General features: G+C 42.0%; 1 protein-coding gene across 2 annotated transcripts; it reads right to left on the bottom strand.

Annotated features, from left to right (window-relative positions):
- Nucleotides 1–225: 225 nt before the first annotated feature.
- On the bottom strand, nucleotides 226–16,122 carry LOC145398925 (BOS complex subunit TMEM147). 2 transcript variants are annotated; one of them, XM_080271660.1, is made up of 5 exons: nucleotides 16,036–16,122; nucleotides 9,925–10,060; nucleotides 5,399–5,485; nucleotides 2,345–2,479; nucleotides 226–653 (listed from the first exon to the last, which is right to left on the bottom strand). In XM_080271660.1, the coding sequence occupies exons 1-5, from the start codon at nucleotides 16,110–16,112 to the stop codon at nucleotides 399–401; spliced, it is 690 nt and encodes a 229-aa protein (XP_080127786.1). In that variant the 5' UTR covers nucleotides 16,113–16,122; the 3' UTR covers nucleotides 226–398. The 2 variants fall into 2 exon arrangements, with proteins under 2 accessions (XP_080127786.1, XP_080127787.1); XM_080271661.1 differs by lacking the exon at nucleotides 16,036–16,122 and adding an exon at nucleotides 15,789–15,860.
- Between the last annotated feature and the right edge of the window lie 881 nt (nucleotides 16,123–17,003).

Raw genomic sequence — 17,003 nt, forward strand, 5'->3', positions numbered from 1 at the left:
GGTGGTAACCATATAACCAACCCATACGTGTTCCCTACATGCCAACAAGTGGGTTGGCGGAGAGTTAGTGCTCTTCCCCATAAAATCATTCACTCAAAGAAAAATGGCTACCCCTTACGGGATTATGGTGTCCGGCCATAGATAGATAATTAAGCACTAAAACTGAATGTGAAAGGCTACCACGGAAAAACTTCATCCATTTTATTTACATAAATCATCCATTGAAAAAATTAATACATATATGCTAGTCATGAAGAATGCATTTGAATTAACGAGGTACCGCATAAAAATATACGCAGTACTTCATGATGTGATTTTCTGATAATTGCTGGAATAACATACATAAAACTGAACAGGGGGCTAATAATAATAATAATATACTTACACTTGGAATTATATTAGGAGCGAACTGAAGCTGTATGTGTGATGAAAATATGCGATGCAATGAGAGCTGTGCAGAGTGTAGGTGTTGCAGAGACAGCCAGGAGAGGGAAACCAGTTGGCCAAGTCCCCACTAGGATGGCCAGAATCTGAGGCAAGAGTGGGCGGTAGACACAAACTGCCAGAAGCACCGCCACAATTGGCCTCACTGCTGCTGCCAAGTCATTGCGCCACCATAGCCACACCAGCAACGCCATGTTCAAATGTTGCACCTGAAAAAGAATTAGCTACAGGTAATGACAGCATTCTTTCTACAAACAAGTACTGTACTGGCATATTCATGTTTTACTTTCACTTCAAAGTACCAGCATCTTGGCTGCTGAAACTGTGTCCCTAAACAACAAAAGACATGAAATATCCCCAAGGGCATATGCTGGTCACCTACCCCAACTTGTTCTGGACAGCAGCAGCCTTGCCCACAGAGGGTAACATGGGGCTAACTCTTATTACTTTTTATATAGCTACCAGCAGAGTATACTGGTGAAAGAGTGTGGAAGTGTATGTCTCTGACAAAATTTGAAAGTGAATGTACAATACAAAGTTACGTTTTTTCAATGAATTGAGATAACAGTGTGTAGTGAGACTGAATAGTCATGAAATGGGGAACGTAAGTGCCGTTAAATACTTAGGCAGTATGATGATAGTTCAGAAAATGATGCACAAGAAGGGGTACAGCAGGGAAGGAGTGCTGTAGGTACTGTACAATGACAGCAGTGACAAGAAATAGGGACGTGAGCATGGATGTAAAGAATTTTTTGCATCGCAGTAAAGTGAACCACATAACACCAAATGGAAGTGAAGCTTGGACTTTACTGCAAGGATACAAGTCAAGAGTGAGTGGAGTGGAGTGGAAATGATTTATCTGAGAGGAGTATATATAGAGAAATGAGTGAGTCTGGGAGTACAGTGTTGATGTGGATGTGCTGTAAAGCATTCGGAAGAGCCCCCACGATAATCAGATTTTGTGGAGTGAATACTGTACTCAATAAGAGATTGACATGAAGTGTGAATGATTGTATGTGAGTGAGGTGGGGGAAGAGGGGGATGCTAAGAATAAGATGAAGTAATGGATTGGAGAAGCTTATACATATGTGGTGTGGGATGGAGAGAGGGCCACCTGATAGTAAAGGTCAGCAACACTGAGGCAATATGTTCATAACCTCAGGGATTAAGGGATCTGGCTACAACAGACAGAATCATCACTACCACCTTGACCCTTATTTCCACCTAAAGAAGGGGTGAGACAGCTACGTGAACACACACATTACTACTATTAACACTAATAATAATAATTATAGTAATAAAATAATAACATATATACATACATCATCTAATCCTGTGCTGCCTCATGAGGAGCATGAGTCTGGGGCTAGGCTAGTTGGTTCTGACACTTAAGATGAGTGACCAGCCTCACTCCTCCCAGAGTGGCAATTTTTGAGCAATAATCCCCAACCTCCCCTTAGCTATAAACCTACACAAACTCAATCCAGCTGGAGTGCCTTATTTACCCACTAAACCACCTGGCACCATAGTCTGGTTATATGGTTACCACCCAGCACAATAAATGGTTTCTTGGCATACAGGAAACCATCTGGCTTGTCACTCAGTGAAGGGAGAAACCTGTACTGTACACAGGAAAAATCATCTGGTAAATTACCAATATGCTGGGAATCACCTGTAGACAGAAGGAACAGGAAAAACAAAAGGAATGAAAGAAAGAAAAGGAATGAAAGAAAGAAAAGGAATGAAAGAAAGAAAAGGAAGGATGAGAGGAAAGGGAAGTCACCCGAGAGCAGCATTACATCGAGTGAATGGATGGTGAGCGCCCCCACCTACCACTAAAAACAATAATAATAATAATATAATCATAAAAATCTAATTGTAACTTAGTGACAACACTTACCAAACTGATGTTGGCATCAAGGCTGATTTGGATATACTTCCAATCAAACTCTAAGCCACGTGCACCAACCCACAGTGGAAGCGCCCGAGTCAAGAGTAGATCAGCAGCAGCCCAACCCAACCCAGTTATCAGCACCTGCACATAATGGTCTATTTTTAACTTTGGGTACAGTCACTTTCATCATCATCATGACACTTTTTTTTTTATACCAAATGATGGATCCAGGGGGGAAAAAAAAAAAAAAAAATGTACAAAAATAGGAGACCTATCAACATCACACCCAATGACATGGGACAAAAAATAATTCGCACATTATTCAGGCTTCTCACCTCGCACGCCTAACAATCTGCAGACATTCTTTTTCAAAGCTACTACAGAAATCATGTGAGCTTCTTTTGTGAAGCATAGTGGCATACTGGTATATCAAACAAACTTGGATAAAGCAAGGTATAAAACTGCACAAGAAATCCTTTAAGCAGCTACTCGTGAAAACAGTTTTCTCTATTTCCCTTCCTGATGCCTTGCTCCCAATTTTGAATTCTTATACAGTACTTGAGTATAGCCACATTTCTCCATCTCCCACCCACTCTTCTACCATTACCTCCTCTCATCTAAAACTTGCTAAACTACACAGTATTTTCCTATGTTGTTAAGGTTTCCCTGGCAAGGTTGCCAAATTAATGTGTTTGTTACAAAATCGAGATATTCACAACTACTGTGGATAGTATCAAATTTTGATGAATACTAGTTTATATATGGCAATATTCAAGACCTTTTAAACACTGCTTGGTGAAACTTCAAAGACTTGCATTTTCATAGTGATTTCTAGACTTTGGTATGCCTAATGGCATTTCCCTGATATCTTATTTGACAACGCTGTCCCCTACCAATATGATCAATTATTTTAGCTCACTTCACACACACACACACACACGCGCACACACACACACACACACACACACACACACACACACACACACACACACACACACACACACACACACACACACACACACACACACACACACACACACACACACACACACACACACACACACACACACACACACACACACACACACACACACACACACACACACACACACACACACACACACACACACACACACACACACACACACACACACACACACACACACACACACACACACACACACACACACACACACACACACACACACACACACACACACACACACACACACACACACACACACACACACACACACACACACACACACACACACACACACACACACACACACACACACACACACACACACACACACACACACACACACACACACACACACACACACACACACACACACACACACACACACACACACACACACACACACACACACACACACACACACACACACACACACACACACACACACACACACACACACACACACAAACTCACACCCACACACACACACACACACACACACACACACACACACACACACACACACACACACACACACACACACACACACACACACACACACACACACACACACACACACACTCTCTTGTCAGTCTTTAATCCATGGACTGCAAACCACAGCTCAGGCTGGGAAGCATCCCATTGCGAGCCACAGCTCAGGCTGTGCTGGCCGTGTATCATCGCTAACTACTCCACCCCAACACAAACTTACACATGGCGCTACGCAAAGACGGAGAGAGAGAGATTGTTTTCTTTTCACCAGATGATGCCCTGGATGTATCTTCAAGTTTATAATAAACAAAAAAAAAAATATTTTATCATTTTTCACTACTCCCCTACTTAAACTTACGCATGGCTGGCCTTATACAAAGAGAGAGAGAGAGATGATTTTCTTTTTCACCAGATGATGCCCTGGATGTTTATCTTCAAGTATATAATAAACAAAAACTATAAAAAAAAAAAAAAATCTTCATTTTTTGCACACAACTGGGTGAGATAAAAAAAGGTACTGTAGTTGTGCAATCCACGGGTTAAGCATTCTTTCTATACTGTACCATACATACCACCACAGTCTGTGTCTCATCATTTATACTAGACTACACTGCATAGTATTCAGTCCTTTGCTCTTGCCTCCATTTTTTGTTATTCCTCATTCAGTCTGTGATTCCTTCCCCAGTTACTATCATGGAATATTTATCTCATCAAATCTTCATCAAAATAAAATACTCTAAATCACTGCCATGAAGAACATCATCACTTGGTGTCTTCTTCATTTGTTGGGCATCCAATCCCTAATCCAGATCACTAATACAGTAATTTCCCAGCTTAGCAGAGCATGTACAGTATTGTTATGTCCACCACACTATACTGAGCTAGCTTTTACCAAAAGAATGATTTTAGCCTTCTTAATCTTAGACCTTAGGAGCTTTCCCAGGGGTGAATAAATTCATCTGACATTAGCATGAGTAATTTGGGAAGTTTCCTAATGGTGATTAAAATCATATGGCATTAAGCAAAGATACTTTAAGTTGTTATCTAAGGATTAACATGCTATCACCAACTTATGGGCAGTCTAGAATAAAATAAAGTAAGTTGTTACGTAGGGATTTATGGTTAACATACTTTCCCCAATGTATAAGCACACCATTTTTAAGCCCATATGAACATTCCACCAATAATCATCATTACCTGTTCAATCCATTTTTGGCAATCCTCCTGACAAAACAATTAACAGAAAGACTGGAAAACACAATCAGAATTCACCTTTGGTAGGCATCAGAGGTACTGTATTATTGCTGTTATTTCTTGAAGTGCTTTCTCGCTTGATTATTCATACCAGTACTTTCCTAGTTATACATTACTGTTCCACCATTACATGGTGCAATCACTAATACTGCATAGTCTTGCATCTCTTACGGACACAGCACAGTACAGTAGTTAAAGTATGAACTTTATGGCATTATGAGTAGACAATAATTATACTATTAAGAAAACACACTGTATAGTAGTCATTTAAAAAAAAGATGGGGAGGGGGACAGAAAAAGTTACATTTCATCCAGTGTGATAGGATTCTCACCTTGATATGTCCTGCTCCCTGCACCCGCCCCATCACTAGACTAAGACCCATAACGTCTCCAAAGTCCACTGTTGTCTTTACTAACTCCTGGAAGTGAGATACATACAAGTAGTATTTCTGTTCAAGTGGAATATGAATCCACCTTATCAATATGTTACTCTTCCTGCCCTCAAGCTTGTCTGAATGTGAGCCCACAGGACTGCAGGTTGAAGCTGCCCTTCTGCAGTCTACCATTCTCCTACCAGGAATAGGGAGGGAGCTGAGAAACATTCCTATAACCAGGCAGCTGCTCAGTTATTGGTGCCACATTGGGAATGTTTCCCTCTCCAGCACCTTTCGGTATTACTTATCAATATAATATGTGGATAAAACAAAACAAAACTGTGATATCTCAAAAAAAAACAGAAGTACATATATTTACAGGGCTACTGGTTTTAACCTCTTCAATCTGATTATGTATTTTATACTGTACTGTTGCTAGGTCCAGATGCTTTTATTCATTTTGGTGAATGCCTCTGTAATGAAAGAGATACTGTACTGGAAAGAGGCTATAATGAACTCCAGGAGAAAAAAAAATCTTCCTAACCTGAATAAAATATTATTTAAGTACTGTACTTATCTTAAGCACTGGTCTGTAAAATCTATAAAAATTAATGAGACCATAATTAGCAAAAATAATGTGGAAAAATATTTTGCCAGACTTAAGAGTTTAGTATCACAAACATGGGAGAGGGCTGTGGCACAAGCCAATCAAAGTGACACTCCCAGGGGGAATGGGAATGCTAGCGATAGGGAGAGCTGGAACTCCCATTTTACTAGCTACCAGAATATCTGACCATCTCCATTTGCTGACCTTTTCAGTGTGACACTAACATGAAGAGTAGACCAGCATACTCTCCCAAACACTTTCTCTAACTATCTCGTGCACTCTACATATCCCACAATATACCTCATTAGGTCACAGGGGTTGATGCCAGCAAGGGCACGTGGCCAGTAAACTTTGCCCCTGCTACCTAGTGGCAGACCTATTGAGGGAAAGCGTGACAAGGGCTCACCCAGCATAGACTTTGGGGTCGGGATGGGATGGGCTCGAGCCTGTGCTAGAAGGTAAAGGGCATGCGGTTCCCAGGCTGCCGCTTCTGCTCAATAGAAAGGGGCCAGAACCTGGGAGTAGCACCCTAGGAGGCTGCCCAATCAACTGGTGCATAATGATGGGTCAGTTACAGTGCCAAGGCGCACTCGGTGGGTGTCCCCGTAGCTGTCCTGGCAGGGTGCCCCGAGGCCACTGCCACAGCCACTGGTCACTGCTGGTGGGCCATGGGTCCCAGATCTCAAGCCTGGACCTGGGACTGTGTGGGTGGGTGGGGCCTGTGGTATGTCTCTCCCCATTATTTACTTTACCAATTATGACAAAAAAGAATGAAATTCAAAGCAAGCCTAAGAAAACTAAATCACCCAAGGGGATTGGAGTGGCATCATGGCATGGGGGAAGTTTGAATGGTAGAGCAAGGGAAGTAGTTAAGGCATGGATTAGGAGGTGGGTGCATGTGGGATGTGTGCAAGAAGCCAGATACAAGGGAGGATCACTCAGAATGACTGTTGGGAGGGATTGTCATTACAAGTTGTTTTGGCAGGGTAGGGCAGATGGCTATGGTGATGTGGGTGTGTTGATTAAGGAGAAATGGGTGGAATATGTCATGAGTGCAATGAGAGTCAGTGAAAGGATACTAGTAATGAAAATTTTGTTCGGTGGCATAAAGTTTGCATTTATATTGACGTATGCTTCACAGGCAGGCTTGGATGAGGTAGAGAAGGATAGATTCTGGAATGACTTAATACATGTAGGAATGTGGGATGATGAGATTGTAGGTTTGGGAGGGGACTTAAATGGTCATGTAGGTGAGGCAGCTCAAGAATATGAAGGAGTACATGGGGGATGTGCATATGATACATGAAATGAGAAAGGGGAAAGGATACTTGAGTTTGGGGAGACAATGAACATGATTGTGTGCAACACTCATTTTAGGAAAAGAGAGAGTAGGTTAATTACATACGAGTCTGGGTGAAACAGCAGCCAGGTAGACTATTTCCTGGTCAGGAGGGCTGATGGGAGGTTAGTGAGGGATGTTAAAGTTACAGGGAGTGTGGAGTGTGTGCAGCAACACAAGTTATTAGTATGTGACATGGTACTTAAGGAGCAGGTGATGAAAAAGAGGACGTATGCATCTAGGACGAAAATATGGAAGTTAAAAAACCAAGCAATAAGGAATGCCTTCTATAGTGAGATGACATGAGAAGTGGCTGAACAGGGAGACAGTGACAGAAGTGTTAATGAACAGCACAGAGCCCTCAAGAACAACTTACTGAGCTACTAATTCAATGCGTGGATGGACAAGAGGCCCACCAAGAAATAAAGTAACCTGGTGGTGGGATGAGGGTGTAGAAGCTTCAGTTACTGAGAAAAGAGGGCTTTTCCAGGAATGGAAAAAGGGTGGTAACAAAGAGGAATACTTGACAGCCAAGCATAAGGATAGACAAGAGGTTTACAGAGCAAAGTCTGATTCTAACAGACTTTTACTTGATAATCTAAATAGTGTGGAAAGGAAGGATATGATATTTATGGTGGCAAACCAGATGAAGAGGGAGAATGGGGATATCATACGTGAGCAGTGTGTGAAGAATGATGATGGAAAGGTAGTGGTGAACAGTGAGGATATTAAAGATGCCTGGAGAGAGCATTACAGCCGGTTGTTGAATGAGGAGTTTGACTGGGAAAGGGAAGGTTTGGAGCCACCAGATCCAGTGTTTGGCCCTTGGCCTTATATTAACACTGCTACTGTGAGCAGGGCAGTAGGCAGGATGCAGGTGAGGAAGGCAGCAGATGTGTCTGGGTTGACTGCTGAAAAGTTGAAAGCCTCAGGAGATACAGGAGTGGGGTTAGTAACTGACCATAAATACGATTATATATGACTGTGTTGTTCCAGATGATTGGCTGAAGAGTGTAATGTAATTCAAAATGTGTGCATGGGGAAGGGTGATGCCTGGAATGAGAAAATTATAAAGGCATATAGCTTTTGGACCAGATAACAAAGATAATGGAGAGTTCTAGAAGGTATGATTAGAGAAAAAGTGAATGGGTTTATGCCAGGAAAGGGACCACTGAAGCCATATTCATTTCATTGTCTGACAACTTCATGAAAAATATATAGGAAAGAAAAGTGAAATTATACTTTGTTTCTGCTGATATGGAGAAGGCTTTCGATAGAGTCCCTAGAGAGGTGGTGAAATGGGCAATGAGAAAGCTTAGGATCGCAGAGTGGCTGGTTTGGGTCATTATGGCTATGTATGTGGGTGCTCGCACCCAGGTAAGTGTAAATGGAGATTTAAGTGATGAGTCTTCCGCGAATTCTGGTGTGCATCAGGGGTCAGCCTTGAGCCCCTTGTTGTTCATCATGGTACTTGAAGCCCTCTCACGTGACTTCAGAAAAGGACTTCCGTGGGAGATGTTGTATGCTGATGATTTGGTGTTGACTGCAGAGAATGAAAGGGAGGCAGAGGAAAGTTTTATGAAGTGGAGAGACGGTATGGGGTGCAAAGGCTTCAAGAGTAAATGCACATAAAACAAAAGTGATGGTATCTAGAGCTGGTGGCAATTTGGTACTGTCAAAGAAAAGGGAAAGTGGCCATGCGCAATTTGCCACAAGGGCCTGGGAAGTAATCCACTGTTTGTGATAAGTGGGCGCATAAGAGATGTAATGGTATTAGAGGTAGATTGTGAGATAATGCTGATTTCATGTGTGGAGTGTGCCAGGAGAGCATGTGGAGATTGTCACACATGAAAGGATTGAACTTACTGGTGAGTCTCTTGAATGTGTGGAAGGATTTTGTTATTTGGGAGACATGTTCTGTGCTGAAGGTGAAGCTGGAGCTAGCTCTGTGACTAGAGTGATGAGTGGTTGGAAGATGTTCAGGGAGCTGTTGCCACTCCTGACACTGAGAGGGCTCTCTCTCCATGCTAAGAGATCTTTGTATGTGGCATGTGTTAAAAGTGTAATGATTTATGGTTGTGAGACCTAGGCAAAAAAGGAAGATGATATTTGCAGGGTCGAATGTACAGAAATGACAATGATTAGCTGGATGTACAGTGTGTCCCTGAGTGCGGGGCCTGGGGGGACTAGGTTTACGATGGAAGAGTTGAGAGGAAGGATGGGACTGAAGTGTATTGGTATTGTGATGAGGAGAGGTAGTTTGAGCATGTGGAGAGGATTGGGCATGATAAATGGGTGCAGAAAGTGAGAAGTTTTAACAACAGGGGTAGGGTTGCAAAAGGTAAACCAAAAAAGACCTTGAATGAGGTTACTGAGCTTGACCTCAGGGATATGGGACTGAATAGGGAGGCTGCTAGAGATCAAAATGCATGGAAAGCCGCCATTACGCGACCAAGGCTGATGCATGCAAGCATGTTGGAGCCTTAAAAAATGAAACAAAATGAATACATTTCGATAAGATTAACTACGTGGTCTTACAGTTGCCAAGCTTGCCATCTCAGGTGGACCATCTGATGTGGGGAAGAAGGTGGCGAGAAGTAACATCTTGCATAGTTGAGTCAGCATATACATTCCTCCCACCTGGGCACACTTCCAGAATGCCCCATACTCAGGCCTGCCAAATGATACTGGTAATGCATTTGTCTGGTGACGCAGTAACTGAGTACGGTATGTATGAAACATGAAGGAAACATGGCTATACCCTATACACCATATGTATGAAACAAGTTTAACATGACTAAATATACATATGAAACACATGGGTAACAACTATACACAGAACACGTATGAAACACGAGGGTAACACGACTACCGTAGATACATGTAGGAAACATGAGGGTAACATGACTAGACCAACCATTCTGAAAACCAACACAACCTAATCTAATAAAGCATAAAGTATGCTATCCTATCCAAACTTAACCTATCCTATCACGATAGGAAATGATACAAATGCTATGCATAAATTCAGTAACTAGAGACAATACCCTTTAGTTGACAAACACTTAAGAACAACCAAGATTTGTTCACCTATAATGTCATAAATGCCATAGGAACAGAATGGTAAGGATCCATGTATGATTATTATTGAAAATACTCTTCCCATTAACAAAAAAATACTGTTGCAGCTATAAAGTACGGTACAGTACTCACAATGATAGAAGAAATAAGTACCGGTACCGGTAAAGAATCAGAACAACTGGTAAGCTCTCTGGTGATGCCCATAAACAAAAATTTGACCATCGGCTGAAACCAGAATAAACCCATGGTACATGGGACATTTTCAAGCAACTCCTGCTTCTGGAACTGCCATTTTCTTTCAAGTTTTGGGGGCTATCATTTGGGAAAGATTTTCAGACAGTTGCATCCAACTAAGGACGAAGGACTTCCAGCAATAATCGAGGTCAAATGAATGCTAGGTCGTACTATACTGTGTTCATTAGTACTTTACCACATGTGCGCTGTCTTCCAAATATCCCATTGGACTAGGCCTTTCATAGGATATTTATGTTTCACAGATCATCACAGATACATTAGGGGTAGGGTTGTGAGAGACAGACCAAAAAGACCGGGAATGAGGTCACTGAGTGTGACCTCAGGGATAAGGGACTGAACAGGGAGGCTGCCAGAAATCGATCAGAGCGGAGAGCCACCAATAGGTGACCAAGGCCGATGCATGCAAGCATGTTGTTTCGTTTCGTTTCATTTTTAAAGGCTCCAACATGCTTGCATGTGTCGGCCTTGGTCACCTAATGGCGGCTCTCCACGCTGCACGATCCATTGCAGCCTCCCTGTTCAGTCCCTTAACCCTAAGGTCACACTTAATGACCTCGTCCCATGTCTTTCTCAGTCTACCCCTCATAACCCCACCCCCAATATTAACACTTCTCACCTTCCTCACCCAATTATCATCCCCCATCCTCTCCACATGTCCAAACCACCTCAATCTACCTCTCCTCATCACAACATCAATACACTCCAGTCCCATCCTACCTCTCAACTCTTCCATTGTAAACCCAGCCCCTCCAGGCTTTGGACGCAGGGACGCACTGCACATCCACCTAATCATTGTCATTTCTATACGTCTGAGCCGGCGAATGTCTTCCTCCTTCACTGCCCAGGTCTCACTGCCATACAGCATTACACTCCTAACACATGCTGCATACAAAGACCCCTTAGCACATAGGGAGAGCCCTCTCAATGTCAGGAGAGGCAAGAGCTCCCTGAACTTCTTCCAACCACTTCTCACCCTAGCCACAGAGCTAGCTCCAGCCCCACCTCCAGCACACAACATGTCTCCCAAATAACAAAACTCTTCCACACACTCAAGAGATTCACCAGCAAGTTCAATCCTTTCACGTCTGACGATCTCCACCTGTTCACCTCGGCACGCTGCACACATAAAATCAGCATTATCTCGCAGTCTACCTCTGATACCACTACATTTCTTATGCAGCCATTTATCACACACACCGTACAAGATGGAATTACTTCCCACGCCCTTGTGGCAAACTGCACATGGCCACTCTCCCTCGTCTTTGACAGTACCGCCACCAACCCTAGATATCATCACTTTTGTTTTATCTGCATTTACCCTTAAACCCTTTTGCCCCATACCATCTCTCCACTTCCTAAACCTTTCCTCACGCCTCCCTTTCATTCTCTGCAATCAACACCAAATCATCAGCATACAACAACTCCCACGGGAGTCCGTTTCTAAAGTCACGTGAAAGGGCTTCAAGTACCATGATAAACAACATGGGACTCAAGACTGACCCCTGATGCACACCAACATTCACGGAAAACTCATCACTCAAATCTCCATTCACTCTCACCTGGGTGTGAGCACCCACATACATGGCCATAACCACCCTAACCAGCCACTCCTCCAAGCCAAGCTTTCTCATTGTCCACTTCACCACCTCTCTAGGGACTCTGTCAAAGGCCTTTTCCAAATCAACAAAAACAAAATAAATATCCCTTCTCCTACCAATATATTTTTCCTGAAGCTGTCAAACAATGAATATGGCATCAGTGGTCCCCCTACCTGACATAAACCCAAACTGCATCTCATCAATATTCACTCTTTCTCTAATCATACCTTCTAAAACTCTCTCCATTACCTTCATTATCTGATCTAAAAGCTTTATACCTCTATAATTTCCTCTTTCCAGGGCATCACCCTTCCCTTTATACACATTTACAATTACACTCTTCAGCCAAACATCTGGGACAACACACTCATAAATAATCCTATTTATCAGGTCAGTGACTAAACTCACCCCTATATCGCCTGAGGCCTTCAACATTTCGGCAGTCAACCCAGACACACCTGCTGCCTTCCCCACCCTCATCCTGCCTATTGCCTCACTCACAGTAGCAGTATCAATCAAAGGCCAAGGGCCAGACACTGGATCTGCTGGCTCCAAACCTTCCCTGTGCCAGTCAAACTCCTCATTCAACAACCAGTTATAATGCTCTCTCCATCCATCTTTAATATCCTCACTGTTCACCACTACCCTTCCTTCATCATTCTTCACACACTGCTCACCTATGATATCCCGATTATCCCTCTTCACCTGACCTGCCACCCTAAATATATTTTTCCTTTCCCCATGATTTAGGTTATCAAGTAATTGTCTCTGTGACTCAGACTTTGCCCTGTATACCTCTCTCCTAGCCCTACGCTTGGCAGCCAAATATTCCTCTTTGCTACCACCCTTCTTCCATTCCCGAAAAAGCCTTCTTTTCTCCTTAATTGCAGCTTCTACACCCTCATCCCACCACCAAGTTACTTTATGTCTTGGTGGTCCTCTTGTCCAGCCGCATGTTACATCAGTAACTCTCAAGAAATTGTTCTTGAGGGCTCTGTACTGTTCATTAACGCCTCTGTCTACAGCTCCCTGTTCAGCCACCACTCTCCTCAACTCGCTATAGAAGGCATCCCTTACTACTTGGTTTTTCAGCTTCCATATTTTCCTCCTAGGTACATAAATCCTCTTTTTCATCACTTGTTCTTTAAGCACCATTTCACAAATCAATAGTTTGTGTTGCTGCACACACTCCTCACTTCCTATAACTTTAACACCCCTCACTAACCTCCTATCGGCCCTCCTAACCAGAAAATAATCTATCTGACTGCTATTTCCCCCAGACTCATACGTAATTAACCTACTGTCTCTTTTCCTAAAATATGTGTTGCACACAATCATGTCCGTTGCCTCCCCAAACTCGAGTATCCTTTCCCCTTCTGCATTCCTTAGAACATATGCACATCCCCCATGCACTCCTTCATAACCTTGTGCTGCTTCACCTACATGACCATTTAAGTCCCCTCCCAAAATCACTATCTCATCATCCCACATACTGAGATAGTGATTTTGGGAGGGGACTTAAATGGTCATGTAGGTGAAGCAGCACAAGGTTATGAAGGAGTGCATGCTGGTCCTTTATAAATTAAACAAAACAAAACTGGGCATTTTTTAAAGTATACCTGTGAATATCCAGTATATACCATAAAGACTTGTTACTGACATATCACACATATCGTCACTCCAACAAAGTTACCACTATGTGCAAAATTTGCTGTCATGCTGACCTTACTTGTGGCTTAATTTAAAATTCCTTACTGAAATATTAGAAATCGATCATTTTACTTCAGTTAGGTTACATTAGGATGGAATGCGACAGGATAGAAGAAGATTAGGTTAAGATACATTAGATTAGGTTTAGTAAGTTTGGACTGAGATTGGGATTCAGGCTGATAGGTATTCAGTGGCTTTCTAGTTAGGTTAAGTAGCAATTCTACATGGTTAAAATCAGGGGTGTCTGGGAAGTAAAGCCCCCTATTTAGGTTAAGCTAAGTTAGATTAAGTTGGATCATTAGGTTTCTTGTAGGCTACCTTTGATGCATCCCATTAGCAAAATTGTTGGTAATCAACACGTCCAGTCAGTGAACATGCTGCTGCGGACAAGTGGCAGCTTGTTTTAGAACCCAAAAATAAGCATAGTATGTTTTTCCTATACAATTTTTGCAGTTTAAAATGAACTGATAGTTTTCTGTGCGGCATAATGTACGAAAATTACTTTCCTGAAGTTGTGAGATTGTGGGAAGACAGTTGGAATCACTGTGGCTGTTAAAATTTTTCCAAAAAATCTGTGGTAATCTTGAAGGAGACATAGGATAACCACTTAAATATTAATAAAATATTTTACCAATCTTTCAGTTGAGTCTGTGACTTTGTAAAGGTGTACCATACATAAGTGCATTTTTGAGTACGAATGGGATGTACCCTTAACAAAGAAAATTCAATTACTGTATATAAGGGAAAGGTTAGGTTAGGTTAAGGTAAGTTTGGTTAAGTTAGCATACAAGGCTTGGTCAGAGTAAATACAGTATACACTTTAAGCAGTAAAAGCACCTTACCATCATTCTTCTTCATCCTGATAGTCTGTTATATTTATCTGATTATTTCTGAGGTGGTAATTAAATATTTCTTGTTAAACCTGCTTCCCCATTGTTTATAGCTGTTCTGCTGTGACAACTTATTTCATTCATCAGCATATTGGCGGAAGGGACCGTCCTAACCTAAGTGTTTAACTAAACCTAACCTAACCTAGCTTAATTAATAATTAATAATTTAACCTAACATAACTTCACCTACAGTTGGGAAACTGGGAAACGAAATCCACCTTTGAGAACAATGAGTAATATTCTTCCACTGATCCAGAAACAAGCAATCGATGGTAGCTATAGCTTACGGATTGTGATGATAATAACAGGGAGAAAATTTTTCAGCAAGAAGAGGTAATTTACCACCTTGAAAATAGTTGGAAAAATACAGAAAACAAACTGGAGGAATATGAACTGAACTGGTAAGGTCTTTCTGCTGCTTAAAGGAATCTATACATTTATCTAGGTCAGCAATGATAATTTTGTGCCAAAAATGGCATTCTAAGAGGGTGTCCAACTGTCTCCAGAGCACCACAAGATGATGTCCATCTGTCTCTGGTGTCATTGGAGACTGTAAACAAAGACCACTTTTAAACACTGTTCATGCTTATAAGAAATTAAAAAAACACTGAAACTCAAAAACTCACCCACAAAATACACAAAGATTACTATGAAAAAATTAGATAAAAAAAAAAAAAAATGAAATAACATCCTGTTCCCTTAAAGATTACCAGTACCAGATCTGCTTAGCCCCATTGGTTTTTCCATCCATGAGTTAAATCTGAAGGAAAAATTTACCAACATTCCCAGATTCCTGGTTGTGCAAATGCTGAAAATGAACCAAAGACAATAACATCAGTAACAGTTTCCAAATCATCTTACTCGTTACCGGTTATGGCCAAACTACTGCACGTGAGACAGATAATACATTCTAAAAGCATGATAAACACTTTCTGAAGACTACTTCATGCACTCCACGCAACTCATGTATAGAAAACCCCACTAACTTGCAATACCGATTACCGTCATAGCTGTAAATCGTTCAAGATATCCACTTATTTATAGGCTACCTCAGAGTCTGGAACAAGCTATGAAACTTGTACGTAAACAAAATATCTATCAGCATAATCACTTACATTCCAGAATACTTGTAGGTAAGGAAATATGGCCCATACGCCAAGGCAATACAATTCCCAAAATGAAAGAAAGTCATTCCGATCCCGCGTGGAAGGTAAACAACATAATAAAAGAAAGATAATCTTAACCGGTGGTTTGAATGGATTTTCAAGTAAATACTCAAAGATGTGCCAAAAATGAAAAGCAATATAATTTTTAAATTGTGTGAAAAAAAGCTAAGCAAAAAATTTTATCAAAGGCAAGGTAATATCCATTATAAAGAAACAATGTCAAAGGTAAGATTGTCCTATCTTTTCAGAACAGATACTCCGAACCACGACGTTGTATTTGATGATATTTTTCTGATGAAAGATACAGTGGAAGAGATAATGGCTTATATAGAAGGCAAAGAAATTCTTGAGCGTAGGTCAACTGGAGGCACAAATGCTGTTTTTCCAGGAAATCTGCGATTTAATCTGGCAAGTAACCATACCTTCTTTTGTTGTATCAGCACTCTGTACCTTTTACAACAATAAAGATTTCTAAAATGCCCGACGTGCCCGCCGCCATCGCACCACCACCCCAGGAGGACACAACTGTGGGGTTAGTGACCCCGATCAAGAGGGTCACCAGGACATACGATCCTGGGCCCTTGTTCCCAACCCCAGGTGACCAGGGAAAGGAAACTACATTGCGGGCTGAGCAATGGTCGTCAGAATAGGGGTGGTACTGAACAAGATTCAGTCCCAGGTAACACCGTATTGACGGCTTTGTTACACCCTTTAGGGCAGGAGGCCCAAGGCTACGGCCTAACAAAGTGTACAAAGGGTAAGGCGACCCAAGGCTCCGGCCTTAGTACACCAGAGAGAGACAGAGTTGCCCCAGTGCATCCCTCTCTTGCTGTTCTCCCCTTCAGGAGCAACACCGCGCCGACGGTCTATATACGTGGCGGGGAAGGAGCGGCCTAGTACGCCTTTCAGTTGTTCCT

The sequence above is a fragment of the Coenobita brevimanus genome, chromosome 47 (assembly GCF_032717465.1).
Source record: "Coenobita brevimanus isolate Jiangsu-jjx chromosome 47, ASM3271746v2, whole genome shotgun sequence".
NCBI lineage: Eukaryota > Metazoa > Arthropoda > Malacostraca > Decapoda > Coenobitidae > Coenobita > Coenobita brevimanus.